Below are 17,274 nucleotides of genomic sequence, written 5' to 3'. Positions count from 1 at the left end.
CCCACCCAGCCTGCCAACCCACACTCCTCTTACCTGTTCACAAATGGAAAGATGCTCAGCAGTTAATGGCGCAGACTTGCAAACTCTGAGCCAGAAGCTGCTCTAGCTTGGCCTGGGTAATTTTCTGTTTGCCTCTGGTTTATACTTTGGGATAAATTCTTACTTTAATTACATGTATGATTTTCCTCTGGTCTCTGAATCTACCACATGTATACTGCCCTTACACTCTAGATCTACCACACGGTGCTTCCTCTAAACTCTGGGGCCTGCTACCAGTGTAATTTCTCTAAATGCAAGGTCATCATGGGTGCAACTCTCTTCATTACTTTAATCTTCTGAACTTCTTGGTCTCTTTGCTTTGATATTTTCCTTCTGATGTTCTTCCTTAAGCCACCACCATTTGCCCTTTTATCTTTCTTCCACAGGGACGTTCAGGGCAGATACTACATGTGTTCCTTCTAAATCTCCCCATACAGCCTCCTAGGTTCCATCTTCCACATGCCTTTTGGTTCCACTCTAGTCTTTCCCTAAGAACCTCAATATCTCTTAAATGAATCTCATGGACTCTGCTGCGTTTTCCACAGGAATACATGTTTCCTACTTTCCATGTGCTTGTGACTCGCTCTAGCCTTCTTCCTAGATCCCAATTCCCCTTACATCAGCCCCAAAATTTGTGAATCCTCCCTAAATTAACTTAACTCATAATTTATCCTTCTTGAGTCCTTTAAAAAAAATTAGTTCTTTGTTAAAAATTAGGGTTTATAAATCTGAGGGACCCCTCCTAAACTCCAAAATTCTGCATTACAAGTTGAAAATTCACTGTCTTTGTGAGTCTTTCTTTCTTTCCTTTTTTTTTGGTTTTACAAGGTGGGGTTTCGCTCTAGCCCAGGCTGACCTGGAATTCACTATGGAGTCTCAGGGAGGCCTTGAACTCCCGGCAATCCTCCTAACCCTGCCTCCCAAGTGCTGGGATTAAAGGCATGTGCCATCACGACTGGCTTTGTGAGTCTTTCTTAATCAGACTTTATAACTTGTTATTAAATGAAAATAAAATACTATAAACATCAAAGGATTACTGCTACAAAAGGCACAGAAAGTTGTCACAGAGGACACTTCTTGGAATCCTGTCTGCCTTAGGGCCACATGGATACTGTTGCAGTCAGGTTCGCATTGCTGGCAGAAATCACCTGACCAAAAGTGGCTTGTGGGAGAAAAGGTTTACTTTGGCTTACAGACTCATGGGGAAGCTCCACGATGGCAGGGGAAAACAATGGCATGAACAGAGCATGGACATCACCTCCTGACAAACATCAGATGGACAATATTGGCAGGTGAGTGTACCAAACACTGGCAAGGGGCAACTAACTGGCTATAATAACCCATAATCTCACCCCCTACAATACACTGCCTCCAGGAGGTGTCAATTCCCAAATCACTATCAGCTGGGAACCTAGCATTCAGAGCACCTAATTTTATGGGAGACACCTGAATCAAACCACCACATTCTGTCTTTAGCCCCATAAACTGATAACCATACATGATGTAAAGCACAACGCATTCATACTTTAAAAATCCCCATAGTGGCCGGGCGTGGTGGCGCATGCCTTTAATCCCAGCACTCGGGAGGCAGAGGTAGGAGGATTGCCGTGAGTTCGAGGCCACTCTGAAACTCCATAGTGAATTCCAGGTCAGCCTGGGCTACAGTGAGACCCTACCTCAAAAAAAAAAAAAAAAAAAATCCTCATAGTACCATAGTATTTATCACTTGCAATGATGTTTAAACATCTCCACAGTCAATGTCTTTTAACCGAGTGGTAATACCAAAAAAGTCCACCCCCACACCCCATAATGGCACAGAATAAACATTCACACTGCAAAAGATGGCACTGGACATAGAAAAGAAATAGTCAACCAATATAAGATTTAAACAGGGCAAACATCAAACTCTGTAACTCCAAGTCCAACAACTCTATCCAGTGACAAGTCTCCAAGTCTAATAATTTTAACCAGCAACAAGTCTCTGGAGTTACAATTCCACTCCTCCAGCTAGGCTACTCACAGTCCTGGAAAATGTCATCCAGGGCTGGCAGCTCTTCTTGGCAGCCAACTTGTGATCCTGGCATCTCCACTGTAACCCATGGTCCATCCTCATGGCTCCACTGGATCTCCATGCAGGCATCCAGCAAACCTGCTTCACACTGCCCATGGCCATTTCCAAAACATAAGACCTTGTTGCAAATTCAATGACCCTCTCTTTCCTGCATCTCTTCTATTCCACAATACTAGGGAGGGTGCCAATTTGTTAATTGGGGGAGGGGGGATAAAGCAGACTTTGAAGAAAATGACACTCTTTGAGCACTCAGGCCTCTTCAAAAGATTCTACATTCTTCCAGTTGCTCCAATCTCAAAAGTTGTGATCTTTCACACAATTGCTGCTGAACAGGCAGAAGTTTCAACCCAAAGATTTAATTTTTTCTGTGTGACATCCCTCTGCTCTCACCAGTTCATTTCTATACAAAGCCACCCTGCACAAGTTCTCAGAACATAAGCATAGCAGCAAGACCCTCACACAAACTGCTTCTAGTCCAGTCCAGGCAAAGCATTTTCTCACCCTCATAAGCCAAACCTCACAGTCCATAGTTCTTACTATATTCAGGTCTTTCAACTCTGACCAGAATAGTCCATCAAGCTGTATTTATAGCACTTCAAGACACCTCTTAGGCCAAGGTTTCAAATTCTTCCACGTTCCTCTTGAAAATCAGTTCCAAAAGGCCAAAGCCACACAGTGCAATGTCTAGCAGCAAATGACCCCACTCCTCGGTATCAACATTACTGTTGCAGTCAGGTTCATATTGCTGGCAGAAATCACCGGACCAAGAGCAACTTGTGGGGGAAAAAGAGATTTATTTTGGCTTACAAACTCAAGGGGAAGCTCCAGGATGGCACGATGGCATGAGCAGATGGTGGACATCACTCCTTGCCAACATCTAAAGAACAACAGTGACACGAGAGTGTACCAAACACTGGTAAGGAGAAACTGGCCATAATACCCCCAAATACACTGCCTCTAGGAGATGTTAATTCCCAAATTCCATCAGCTGGGAACCTAGCATTCATAACATCTAATTTTATAGGAGACACCTGAATCAAACCACCGCAGATACTTAATGTGTAAAACCTGCCACAGATGATGAGCTCATCTTTGTCAGAGGTGGGCCATTCACCTCCAAAACAAAAGACATTTTTAATCTTATAGCCATAAAAGGAGTAATTTTTGCAAACTTAAACACACTATGAAAAATCAAAGGTCTTAAGCTTTGAGACTATTTGAAGATTTCTTCAAGAACCCTCATTTTTCTGACTTTTAATAGTTTTATTGTGGACTTTTTGTTTTGAAGTGACTCCTTTAAAGTCCCTGTGTTGTTGCAGTCAATTCCATGTTGCTGGGATGAACTTCCAAATGGACACAGTTTATGGAAGAAAGGGGTTTATTTGAAGCTTACAGATCCAGGGGAAGTTCTACTGATAGCTGAACAATCTGGCCCCCTTTCATAGATCCAAGCTGAGATACCACAACCAGTACCACAAGCAAGAGCAAACCCACAGCCAGACAGGAGGGACCCAAGCGGAGCTCAGACTACTCTGCATACCTTTAGGCAGGAATCAAATCTGACTCCAGTGACATGCAGCCCTGCTCTAGCAGAAGTCTGCATGCTAGGGACAGAAGCTGCAAACTCAATTTTAGTAACACCTGAGTCTACTGGTGGGAATACCTTCAAACTACCACAGTTGCCCACAGCAGTGTTAGCAGTGATGAAATTAGTTACTACTGTGTTATCACTGTTTGCACCTCCTCACCATAGTAAAACCCATGCTGTTTTTAACAGTTACAGTTCAGTGCAGTTAGGAGGCTTGTGTCATTGACCCCCCACACTAGGACTTTTCAAGGATGCACTAAGGCAAATACTAGATTCTTCACTCATTCACATGTTACTTGAAACAACTTCAATGCCAGCTAACCCTAGGCTGTGGGAAATACTAAGTGCATTAGGTTACAAAAATATTGTCCTATTTTTCAAACAATTTGAAAAAAATATTTCAGACACAAGTGAGCATCTGTAGAAAGGTTAAACATCTTACTTGGATCAAAGAGCCGTTAGGGATATTTTATATAAATACTATTGAATCAAGGTATTTACTGAAAACCTATTATGTACAAAACATAGCTCTGGATTGTGAGGACACAGTAGTTAAAAAAAAAAAAAAAAGGGCTTATCTCATGAACAATGTGTATACACTTGACTGGAGTTAAAACTCCAAAAAGGACAAAAAGGACTAAAAGCTTTTTATACAGATGATGCCATAATGGTAAGTTACAGTTTAAGCCTTAGAACAGATAATGCCCTAAAGATAAACTACAGTTTATGCTTTAAAAGCTTCTACTGTATGTTCGATTTATTGCAAGCTGTAGCTAACTTTTAGCATGGGTTTACTAACAGTTCAGAACTGCAACTGTTAATTTGGTCAATGGGTCAATGAACAGAATAGAATCTTTCTCTCTCTCTCTGCCTCTCTCTCCTCCCTCCCCTTTGCTCCCTTCCCTTCCTTGAGTTATAATTATACACATGATGCATTCTAACAAAGCATACAAATGCATTCTAAATTTACCAGTTAAGTGTTGATGTATTTATTTAGTTTGTATGTGGATATTTAAATGCATTTATTTATTATATTTATCAAATTATTTCATGCCTATTTTAAACTTAATCAGGAAGGTTCTCTAGCCAGATGTTCAATTACATTTGAAAACTGTGAGACTGGGCTGGAAAGATGGCTCAGCAGTTAAGGGGATTTACTTGCAGGGCCTGATGGCCTGGGTTCAATTACCCAGTACCCACAAAAAACCGTACCTACAAAGAACCAGATGAACTAAGTGGAACATACCTCTGGAGTTTGTGTGCAGTGACAGGAAGCCCTAGCAGAGTCCAAATCTGTGGTGGTAGGACCTGAAATACCTCTGCTTTTAAGAATAATCTGGTTGATTATGCACAAATGTTTAAGGTGACAAAGTAATTGTGCTTGTGTCTAATGGTGGAGATTTTGCTGTGTCTTTAACTATGCAGACTACTTTGAATAAACAGAAACTTCTTAGGACATCAAGATCTTGTCCGTTACAGGGTCTGGGCTTAGACTGGCAAAAATGCCTTCTATGAAACCTAGCCAACACAGGACTCAGAGAACAAGCCACGTGGGCCTGTGTTCTGCCAGGAAGCCTACTTCACCACCACATGCCTGGCAGTTGTCAGAACTTGCAAGGGGAATTTTGTTTACTTTGTGAAATGTCCAGTAGGTTCCAAGGTCACTTAGGAACACTGTCATACTGTTATAAAGAAAGACACAGTCTTTAATTTTATCAATCAAAGGCACATTTATGATTCCAGTATTTTATTTATATTTAATCAACAAGATTCTTTACATTATGACTTTTCTAACTTCCAAAAATGTCACGAGAAAAACATGGCATAGACTATTTATTGCTGTTTTTGTCCTCCTCCAATATCATTTCCATGACATCAGCTATATGATTAAACACTATGTATGCTATCTCATTATATGCTCTGCTGTGTCTGGACATGGGTATCTACTGTGAAATAATTATTTCCAGAAAAATGGAAAACTTTAATGAAATATAAAATTACTTCTATATGTTGTTATTAGGGATTAAGGATTGGATAATGTTAATAGTATTAAAGAAAAGTACCTCTATGTTTAGGAATAGTGTGAACCAATAAGTCTAAAATTAGAAAATAATGTTTTACTTATTTACTCAGATTCATGCTTATTTTCTGTGTGATCATCTTTCTTCACTCTAAGACAAGTGACAGGACTGACAGGACCTTTTCATGGGGAAGCCTCAGATTCTGAAGAGGGAGGTGAATTCTTGAGAATATATCAGGCAGATGTTTCAAGTAGTAAGTGACAGACAGCAGGATATAAATGTGACAGAAGTCAGAAGAGGCGACAGGTAACAAAAGGCAGGAGTGGTGTATACAAATGGTGACAGTAAAAGCAGAGAAGCAAGCATAAATATGGTAAGAAGTAACAGAAGAAGTGGAGGAGGGACAAGCCTGGTTTATAAGATGGACAAACATTCAGCCACTTGTCTAACGAAGAGGAAATGGAAGTATATTTGCATCAATGACAAGAGGGGAGGCTACCTCTGGTAACGCCTGATGATACTTCAGTTAAACGTGTTCCTCAGTACCCATGAAGAAAAGAGCAAGAGCATGGTAAGCAGCACTTCCACACTGGCATCCCATCTCTGAACCAACAGGGCTGCAAACATAACTGCCTCAGGTGTTCACAAAGCTTCTTCCATACCTTGAGTAGATGTTTGGTTCTAATGGCCTCCGTGACTCAGTTCCACAGAGGCTATGCTGTTCATTAGTAGCAAGAACAATCCCTTCCTCAACCTCCCTACACAAAGCCTGGCAGGGTAGCAGTTCCACCTCACACTGTGATAAATGCTTTCAGCACCTAACACTGAGCCAACTTCTTACCCACCAGTGCCACCTGTGGCTGCTGGCATGCACATCGTCACAGGAAGAACCAGACAAGGAAAAACAAACTAAGACAGATGATCTTTAAGGGGAAAAGCAGAGAGAATTATAGGGGTGAGATGAATGTGGTACTTGTAGGAGGGCAGTTTTCAGAGAGTGACCAGCAAAGGCTTCCATGCTGGGCATGGATGGCCCCAAAGGCCTCTACTTGTTGACTACACATGTTTTGGCAAACTCTTTAGTCATATATTTATCTAGGGGGTCAGACGGACAAGATAGTCCTTAGGTTTCCTCTCCCCTCACTTACCCTTCCCATACAGAGCTGAGATCTCATCTATAATTACCCTCCTGGTTAGCAGCTTGTACTACTAAACCTTTCCTGTTGTGCCTTACAAGAACCTGCACTTTAAAATCAACAGACTCTTACTTATTTTTTTGTACCTCTTGTGAATATACTCTTTTGCTTTTACTTAAGCCTGCCTGTCCTTCGAATGTATTAGAGATTAGGTGGGCTTTCAAGTTTTACTCAAATATCAGCAAGGGAAAAAAAAATAAAACAAAACAAAAACTACTATTAAAAAAATCCTTTAATCTAATTTTGGGATTCTCTGGAGGGAAAGCACCCTGACAACTATACACTTCTGGCAGTAACTTTCAACTTGTAATTAATTCTAATCATAAAACAGTTCTTAAAAATAAGAGAATACAGTATCAACCCAAAATTGGACTTGAGGCCTGCTCCAGGGGAGGGAATTGGTGTCTGGTATTGAAAACCTAACCAAAAGCCTACAGCTGGGGAGGACATAGCCCGGGGGTGGGGGAGAGTGGGACCTAGTACTGCTGTCTGTCTAAATGGATATATTATGCCCACCCAACTGCCTATATACTATATATATATATGGCCATATATATAGCCATATACCAATGACACACTCACTTTTGGTTAGAGAAGCTTCTCTTTTCAGATGGTAGTGACTACTGGGGAGACTCAAAGCTCACCAAAGTCCCGAGAAAAAAATGACAGTGATGTGTTCAGCACTAAATGTGACGTCTCTATCAGACCTCCAAGGCTCAGGAAAGAGGTGCTAGAAAGAATGTAAGAGCCAAAAGAAGGAGAAGAGTGCTTTGCACTAACACTGTATGCCAGACATAAAAGGGCCATGGTCACTCAAGACCTCACAGTGGCTGATGCTATCTACACAAGACCTGTATGATATGGGGTGAGGGGGGGATCACAACATCAAAATAGAAGAGAAATTATTTGGGGAAAAAGAAGAGATTCAGATCAAAGGGGGGATCTGGGAAGTGAACAGAGAGGATGGTAGGAGGGGATTGTGATCCCATTATTTTGTCTTTATGTATGGAAGTTGTCAATAGAAAGTTTTGTTTGTTTTTTTTAAAGAACACAACAGAATTAAGAAAATTTTATATCTTATTTAAGAGACCTATTATTGTCTAAACTACTGGATAAGGCCATGATCCCCACTGCATTCACACAATTACACACTGACTTTTCTTGGACTAAGGTTTGATTGAAGAAACTTAAAATGCAAGTTTAAGAAAAACAAAGAACAAATATGCCTAGTAAAGGCTTTTCATCAAATAAATACTCTTTGGGCAGAAAGTTCAACTATGGATTCAGTTTGTACCACAAATTAATAATTTCTTCTATATTCTGAATGAAACATGAAATATAAATTCAATTTTGGCTGTATTTTGAAATATCAGTTCATAATGTTTGAGAGCAGTGTGTCACTCTCTTCACTAATGGGAGTAACCAATCTCTTTGCCTCCAACCTGATGGACAGATGTTTTTCTCCCTCTGATATTCATGGTTGAATAAATGAGGAAAGTATCTACTTAAAACATAAATATTTACTTTAACACTCGACTTACCCCTCCCTCGCTCCCTTCCTCCCCCCTCTATGTATCTATCTATCTATCTATCTATCTATCTATCTATCTATCTATCTACCTACCTACCTACCTACCTACCTCTACCTACCTACCTATCTATCTATCTATCTATCTATCTATCTATCTATCTATCTACCTACCTACCTCTACCTACCTACCTACCTACCTACCTACCTACCTACCTATCTATCTATCTATCTATCTATCTATCTATCTATCTATCTATCTATCTACACAGCAATGCTGAGGATTGAACCCAGGGGCCTTGGACTTGTTAGGCAAGCATTCTACTACTGAGCGGTATCCCCAGCCTGGAACTCTTGTATACAGAAACACATAGATGTCAGGGAACTAGAACTCATCTGCTCCACAGTGGGCGTGACTGTTGCTAATCACCTATGTATGTTGTCTTCCTCTACAATGGGAAAGTGGGTGGTAAAGCTGAACTTTCAAGTGGCATGCTTATAGACAACAGTGGTTTCTACACATTCACTGTGCCAGTGTCTTCTAATTTTAATGCTTGCTTGGTCACACAGTACTACCCATGATACTGCTCTAACCATGTGTCTCTAACCAATTGTACCTTCACAGGGATGTCCTCCTCCTGGTTTGCCTGCTCTGAAGTGAAGACATAGGAGATTTCCTTGTGTGAGGTGGTCTGGCGGCAGATGGCACACTTGATGGAGCTTCTGTGAGACCCCACACTGTACTGCTCAATAATGATAGAGGTGCATTCATTACAGAAACAGTGCCCACAGGTCAGTACTGCCCACTAAAAAGAAAACACACAGCACAGGCCTTGGTGAGAATGCTTGATGATGCCTTCCAGTCTTTAACATAATAAATTAAGGGAGAAATGACTTACAATTCCACTCTTAAGTATTTAATAGCATTACTATTTGTTAAGTGATAAAAGCCAAGATAGACTTTTAAATTATTTAGTCTACAGACAGTATGTCAGTCATCTGAAGACAATATTCTCATTTAAAGATATCATAGGAACAAAAACAAGAACAGTATTAATTTGGAGATAATGTACTCAATATTCTATTCAACTTATTAAGCAGATTTATGCTGCTTAACTTGCATGTTAAGGCATATATATAGAAAATGAAATGAGCTGGTATTTTCAGATTTATTTTAAAAGTGTTTCCAGGTACATTAAAAGAGGATAAAGTGGGACATTCAGGACCCCTTGCCCTATTTATAGACAATACACACACAGTAATCCCTGACTCTGTGGTGTACAACATAAAGCACGTATCTCTTTTTGGTAGCAGGATCCTCAAATCTTAGCTGTGTCTGTTCTAGGATTTGCATGGAAGGGACTTGCACAGAAAGAAAATGAGTAGGCTGGTCCAGCCAGTACTTTGCAAAGGACTAAGACACTCCTTGGAAAGAAACTCAGACTACAGTAAGGCAAGCTGAGGCAGACAAGCTTAGGTTTAAAGAAATGATTGAGAAGGGAGAGCGGTCAGTTTTGGTTGCGGTGGATGACACTGCTGCTGCTGCTGTTTTCTAGGCCCACTGGGTTTCTCAAGAGCTTTATCCAGAGACCTCAGGAATGTAGTTAAAAAAAAGTTACAGCAGAATTAAAATATATTTGGTTATAGTATACCTGAATAAAGTAATGTGTAGGAAGAAATTTAAAAAACTGCAAATGTGTAAGACAAAATAAATTTCAGAGACAACTGCATGAATCTTATCAAAACTACAACCAAAATGATAGTACTGTCATGATCTGTTCCCACTTCTGTATTTGTTTGTGTGCATGTTCTGTGCGGGACTGAGCTCAGGACCTTTGTGGTGCTAGGTACACACTGACACTGAGCCACTTCCCAGACCTGCTTCTTTCCTTCCTTTGATTAGAATATGCTGTACTTATACCGGGTGTCACTGGTGACTCCCTACTGTTCTCATGCTCATTCTTCAATGCAGTGTGCGTCCTTTTAAGATACACAGTCAAGCAGTATCTCCTGAGAATTCACCTTCTCTGTAAATGCTGAACTTATGTTAATTTGCCATATAAGCAGAAATACATCACAGCTGGTAGTATAGAAATATGAACTTCTTTTTAAAAATTTTTTAAATTTTTATTTATTTGAGAGCAATAGACAGAGAAAGGCAGATAGAGAGAGAGAGAGAATGGGTGCAGCAGGGCCTCCAGCCACTGCAAAGGAACTCCAGATGCATGCACCCCTTTCCTGGGGAATTGGGCCTAGAACCAGGATCCTTAGGGCTTCACAGGCAAGCACTTAACTACTAAGCCATTTCTCCAGCCCAAAATATGAACTTCTTGAAGAATTAATATAGCACCATCATAAGTTCAATGTTAAGTGATGTTATCATGCCTTTGTACTAATATAAGTAAATCTACATGTGTTAAATTCCATTATTGGAAACCTATTGGAAATATGCTCACAATTATACATCTTTAATGAAAACGGGAGGGTCATTCTAGGAATACATTTTAACTTATGACTTAAAAAAGAGTGTTCAAATAGACATTATCTTAAGCATGTCACCTAAGCTCTAGTCCTACCTTTAAGATGGGAATTAATACTTATCTTTCATCAACAGTTATCAGGTATGCATGTTTGTGTGTATTTCAGAGAGGAATAAAAAGAAACCTCATGTAGAGAAATAGATATAGAAAGATTATATATAGAAGCCTTAGAAAATTGTAAGGTCTTTTACAAATTCACATGATGATTATTTTACCTGTTTTCCCAGTTGTCCAGCACAGATTGGACAAGGTTCTGGATTAACACCTCCTGATGTTTTGTCTTGAGACTAGCAAAAAAAAAAAAAAAGTATTAGTTACATTTTTATATTTAAACCTTGATACATGATATGAAATATATTTGGGCAAGGATATGCTGGCAATTTAAATAATTTAAATAATAATTTAAATAAAAATTTAAATAATAACCTAGTGGGAGTCTCGGAATGGCAAAGAGCAACAAGATTGGTAGAACTGTGAGGTACAAAGACTTTGCTGGTCTGCTTGTATCACAGGGTCAAAAGAAAGTCACCCAGGAGAGAACTGCTTAAGAGAATGCATGCTTAGACAGGCATTACTTTGGCTAGTTGTAAATAATCCACTGTAATTCAGTGTTTCTTTTAATCTACTATGTTTAGAGGAATAGTTGGCACTTTTTCTTTAAGGGGTCAGACTATAAATTCTAATGGCTTTGAGGTCATATAGCCTGTTACAACTGTCCAATTCAGCTGTCATTTAAAGTGTAGCCTTCAAGAGGTGATATGTGACTATACCCAATAAAACTCTCCTTAAATAAGTGGTGAGCTAGATTTGTTCTGTGTGGATATTTACAGATACCAAGGTTATGGACATAAATTTCCCTTTAATTTTGTCAATTAAAAGAAGATGGGCATGGTGGCACAGGCCTTTAATCCTAGCACTCAGGACGCAGAGGTAGGAGGATCACTCTGAGTGCAAGGCCAACCTGAGACTACTCAGTAAATTCCATTATAGCCTGGGCTAGAGTGCTACTTTAAAAAAATAAATAAAAAAAAATAAAGAAGATCTTTCCTAAGCATGTCTTAATTGCATAATCACTTTTATTCAGTTCAGAACATTTTCTAATTTCCATTTAATTTCTTTAAATCAGGTGTTATTCACAAAGTGTTGCTATTTTCAAAATTTGAGAATTTAGTTACCTACTGGTGTGTTGTAGTTGGAACTTTTGTCAGAAAAAATACCTTTGCAGAATTTTTATTTTTTGAAAATTTTATTTATTTGAGTGAGAGTATGAGAGAGAAAAAGAATGAGAATGGGGGTGCCAGGGCCTTTAGCCGCTGCAAACAAACTCCAGACGCATGTGCCACCTTGTGCATCTAGCTTTATGTGGGTACTGGGGACTTGAACCAAGGGTGTCAGGTTTTGCAGGAAAGTGGGAAAGTGCCTTAACCACTTAGCCAATCTCTCTAGCCCCCCTTTTTTTCTTTTAGTATCAGCAAGAGTTGATTTTAGTAAAGTTAGAAACTGCTAGAAAAAGGTAGTAGGGTTAGTAGTTTTCAAGCACAGTGTTATCAATTAGACTATGCTTATTCAAATGCTTGAATTTTTAACACGCTGACCATTTCTATGAAGTATGGAAGACTCTTAACAGTTTACCCCTACTTATCCCTTCTTTTTTTTTTTTTTGTTTTTTGAAGTAGGGTCTCACTCTAGCCCAAGCTGACCTGGAATTCACTATGGAGTCTCAGGGTGGCCTTGAACTCACGGCGATCCTCCTACCTCCACCTCCTGAGTGCTGGGGTTAAAGGTATGCGCCACCACACCCGGCTTACTTATCCCTTCTTTTGAGTTACTACCATGAATTTGCATCCAACAATGTTGGTGTTTCCCATACAATAAAGTGCACTGATTTAAAGGAAATAATCTTTTATATTTACCAAGATTCCTTTAATGTTTTACTATAAAATGTGAAAATGTATTCCTGAACAAAATGGTATTATATTTATCAATGGCAGATGAAGTCATCAGTGTTTGGCATGATAGCTTGATCACAATGCAGATGACGTGCTATATAGAAAACACATTACAGTTTCTATAAGTATGTTTGTGACTTTTATAGCTACTATTGACAGAGCTAGTTGTAACCTGTGTAAGGAACACAGAGGAATTACTTGTATCAGTCATTACAGAACTGATACTTTAACTGGAAGAAACCACTGATGCAGTCTATGATAACACAACATGGGTAACACCGCATTTTTAAAAACAGTACCTTCTCCAAATTTGTCAGGTAAAGAAGTTGGCCCAGTTTTTTCTGAAGCTGTGATGCAGCAACTGCTTTATCATTTATTAGTTTTATACGATTTTGTTCTACCTAAAAACAAATAACAAAGACTTTTATTTTCCTCACAGACAGTTCAATTATGTTAAACATGCACTATTTTCATCAATAATACAAACATATCCTGTTTTAAGAAAGTCCCTTTACATATTAAGACTCCTATTTGCAAAATATAATTTTAAAAGTTCTTTTTGGTGTCCAAATGATACAACTCAACAGAGATCTTTTAAGAGGAAGCATCACTCTATTTATCTAAAGTTGTATATAAGTCAAAGCAAGTTCCACTTAAGTACCACTTCTCAGTAACACTTGCAAGGGAGAACAAAATCATATAATGTGTTGCTTGGACACAGTCATTTTTATAAAATCCAGGTTAGAACATCACTTCCCTTCCTTCTTTCCCAACCTCATGTACAACAAAGCACTATAGCAGACAGAAAGAATTCAATCAAAGAAGTCTGTGTCCTCTTTCTTCTTTTTGGTAGTTTTAGGTATTAAATCTGTGACTAGATTTTAGAGAAAAACATGAAATTCACATTTAAGAACGAGCACATCTAATAAAGTTGTTCTAAATTATAGCCTTAAAGCTTTATAAAGAAATGGGTTAAGGGCTGGAGAGATGGACAGTGGTTAAGACACTTGACTATAGAACCCAAATTCAATTCTCCAGTACCCACATAAAGCCAAATGCACAAAGTGGCACATGCATCTGGAGTTTATTTGTACTGGAAAGAGTCCCTGTTCTCTCTTTCTCCTTGAACATAAATTAAAAAATATATATATTTAAAACTTAAAAAACAAATATTTTAATGTGGAATAGAAAAGTGATGCTATGATTTAATTCCAAGATATAAAGAGGGATTAGAATCTAACTTGTAAATATCTACCATTAGCAAGAAAAGAAAACCCACAAATTTTTGATTTTCTTCCAGTTTTGGGGGAGGTGAGATGATATGAAAATATGTTTAAAAGGTGACCAAGCATACCTCCTGGATTTGATACAGAGACGATACTCAAAGTAGACGGGAGGGGCTGGGGAGGTGGTACAGTGGCTCCAGCCTGAGCACCAGAGTTGGATCACTGGACCCACACAAGCCAGAAGCCACGGCAGGCAACTGTAATTCCAGTACCGTGGACAGTGACATGGGAGTAGGAGACACAGAATTTCTTAGAAGCCCAAAGTGACTATAACAGCAGCAAAGTCAGAGCTAGAGTTTAGAAAGCCTGCCTCAAATGAGATGGAAAGGCGCAGACTGACCCAAATGCTGGCTTACAACCTTTATACATGTGCGTGCACTCACGCACACAATACAAGCGTAGGAGCATGTGTGCACACTGTCACACACTAGATGAATGTACTATTGTAAAATAAAATGCAACAAAACAATAAACATTAGAATGAAATGGCTTGTTTTGGACAACAAAAGATTTTCATGACTCAAACTATGCACAACTTCCAGTAGAGATCAGTGCCGTGGTTCTCTACTGTGGCTCTTAGGTTTTTATGACATCAGCCTGGGCCCTTGCCCGTGATTTGTCCTTAATTACCTCATGTGGCTCAATGATATGATGAACAGACGGGTTTGGCTTTGGCTCTGTAGGATGTCGCACTCTTAGTCGTTCTGTAGCCATTGCAAGTTCATCCACAGCAGATACTCGATTTCTGAGCGTCATCCAGTATTCATGCAGCAACTGAAAGGGAAGACAATGGTGGTGAACAAAGCGAAAATTGGCAAAACCACAAAGATATACCTAGAGCAGAAGGCTGCAATGTAAGCCTATATTTCTTCAGTAAGTGTTAAGGAACAAGCAATTTTAAGAAGAATAAGCGTGACTGAGAACTCCCAGTGGATAATAGAACATGCAAGACAAAATTCTGAAGTGATGATTTTTTTTTGGTAAATTGGGGAATGTTAGAAGTAAAAAATCATCACTTCAGCTCTGTGTGCTTTTTTCCTAAGTAACTTTGTCAACAAAACTGTTATTTCAGATAACTTATCTTCTCTTTTGACATAAAAGTTTTCACCTGGCTTCAAAAACATTTCAAGCCTGGCGTGGTGGCGCATGCCTTTAAGCCCAGCACTCAGGAGGCAGAGGCAGGAGTATCGCTGTGAGCTCAAGGCCACCCTGAGACTACAGTGAATTCCAGGTTAGTTTGGGCCAGAGTGAAACCCTATCTCGAAAAACCAACAAAAAAAAAAAAAAGCTAACACATAGAAATACTACATTATGAAAAAAAAAATACTTTACCTTGCCCTTCCCATTTCATGTGCAAAGTACAATAACAAATGATAAACTTAATATAAAGAATTAAAAGTTAATAAAAATTATATTTTTAAAAATTAATAAATTCTAGAATTACATCTCAAGTGCAGAGTTTGCTTACAAAGTCTGACAGCCTGGGTTTGATTCCCCATTACCCATGCAGAGCCAGATGAACAAAGTGATACATGCACCTGGAATTTGTAAGCAAGAACAGAAAGCCCTGACACTTTCACTCTCTTTCCCTCTCTCCTTGCAAATAAAGAAAAAATAAAAATAAAACAAAGAATACAGAGCCAACTGTGGTGCATGTATTGGAATGATTTCCAGATTTACAGCTTCACAGACAATTATTATGTTCCCTGATCTTTAAAGTTAACATTGATATATGTTATTCGCTGGGAAAAATAAAAAATAAGGATAAATATGTAAGTAAAAATAGAATAGAATGAAACACATAACTACCCAGTGGGGTTAAGAAATTCACTTTAAAAACGATTTTTGTGGAGCTGGCTCTGTGGTTAAGGTGCTTGTTTGCAAAATGTAACGGCCTGTGGTTCAATTACCCAGTACCCATGCAAAGTCAAATGCACAAAGTGGTACATGCATCTGCAGTTGGTTTACAGTAGCTAGAGGCCCTGCTGTGTCCATTCTGTTTGCAAATAAATAAAAATATTTTAAAAATGGTTTTTGTTCAGTAATTAAATGAACATCATTTGTCAAGTAATCTATTACTCTTAATTCTAATAATTACATTGTAGGGAAAGACACACCAAGCTTCTAACGCACATCCTAAAGTTAACATAAGGAGTTTGAATACTGAAGCTTATAACACAGAATACCTTATATTCCTTCTTCCATGCCTCAAAGAGATCCATGGAAGTACTTCCTTCATCTATGAACTCAGCATCGAATCTATGTGACCTTGCAAATGACAGTATTGCCTTCATAGATCGCTCTGTCTCACTTGTTGCCCAAAGGCCCCGGGTGGTGGTGGGTACCCGATCATCTACCAGTCCTTCTTCATCTTCTATCATCTCCTCAAAGATTGCAGTCTGGCCTTTGACTCTGCAAACACACCCGAACCAAGCAACAGTGAAAACCAGCAGAAGGTAACAAGTCTTGTGAAGGACTGTTACTGGCAGAACAGAGAAGCAAGTTCAGTAATGTTTTGGCAACTTTCAATGACATGCCTAAGATTATAGGTCTCTGAGATAGTAGCAACTGGTTTGGGTCGCCATAACGTTGGGTCCAGCATTTTATAAGCATAACATGAGATAACCAAATATATCTGTAAACTTCAGACGTAACTCTCACTGAGAAAAATAAGTACCTGCCATTTCCATCCACCACCACAACACAGCAGCTGACACTCACCATATATAATCAGAACTCACCTAAGTCTTCTTTAATTTCCACATTTGTTAGGGAGGCAATTCTCAAATACTGTGGTTATATGCAATCACTAAGTAGTGTTAGCCCCAACAGAAGACTGTGGATTGTTCAAGTAAGTTATTAGTAATGACAGCTGACACTTTTATTGGGTTCTCACTGTGCACTAAGCACTCATCTAAGTAGGGTGTGTGTGTGTCTTTGTCTTTTTTCTTTTTTTCATTTGTTTTTGTTGAAGTATGGTCTCACTCTAGCTCAGGCCGACCTTCAACTCGTAACAATCCTCTTATTTCTGCCTCCTGAGTGGTGGGAATAAAGAA

The 17,274-nt window shown here is 39.1% G+C and overlaps 1 protein-coding gene across 1 annotated transcript in view; it reads right to left on the bottom strand.

The window, feature by feature from the left end:
* Shprh (SNF2 histone linker PHD RING helicase) overlaps positions 1-17,274 on the bottom strand; it is an 86,029-nt gene that overhangs the window by 16,749 nt on the left and 52,006 nt on the right. Inside the window, exons 21-25 of the mRNA XM_004651145.2 lie at positions 16,405-16,630; positions 14,849-14,992; positions 13,232-13,333; positions 11,199-11,270; positions 9,061-9,249 (exon numbers count right to left, since the gene is read on the bottom strand). Coding sequence (XP_004651202.2) covers positions 9,061-9,249; positions 11,199-11,270; positions 13,232-13,333; positions 14,849-14,992; positions 16,405-16,630 — 733 coding nt within the window. The remainder of the gene's footprint in view (positions 1-9,060; positions 9,250-11,198; positions 11,271-13,231; positions 13,334-14,848; positions 14,993-16,404; positions 16,631-17,274) is intronic.

The sequence above is a fragment of the Jaculus jaculus genome, chromosome 9 (genome assembly GCF_020740685.1).
Source record: "Jaculus jaculus isolate mJacJac1 chromosome 9, mJacJac1.mat.Y.cur, whole genome shotgun sequence".
In the NCBI taxonomy this organism is placed as follows: Eukaryota; Metazoa; Chordata; class Mammalia; order Rodentia; family Dipodidae; genus Jaculus; species Jaculus jaculus.
This window is presented reverse-complemented; position numbering and strand designations above follow the sequence as displayed.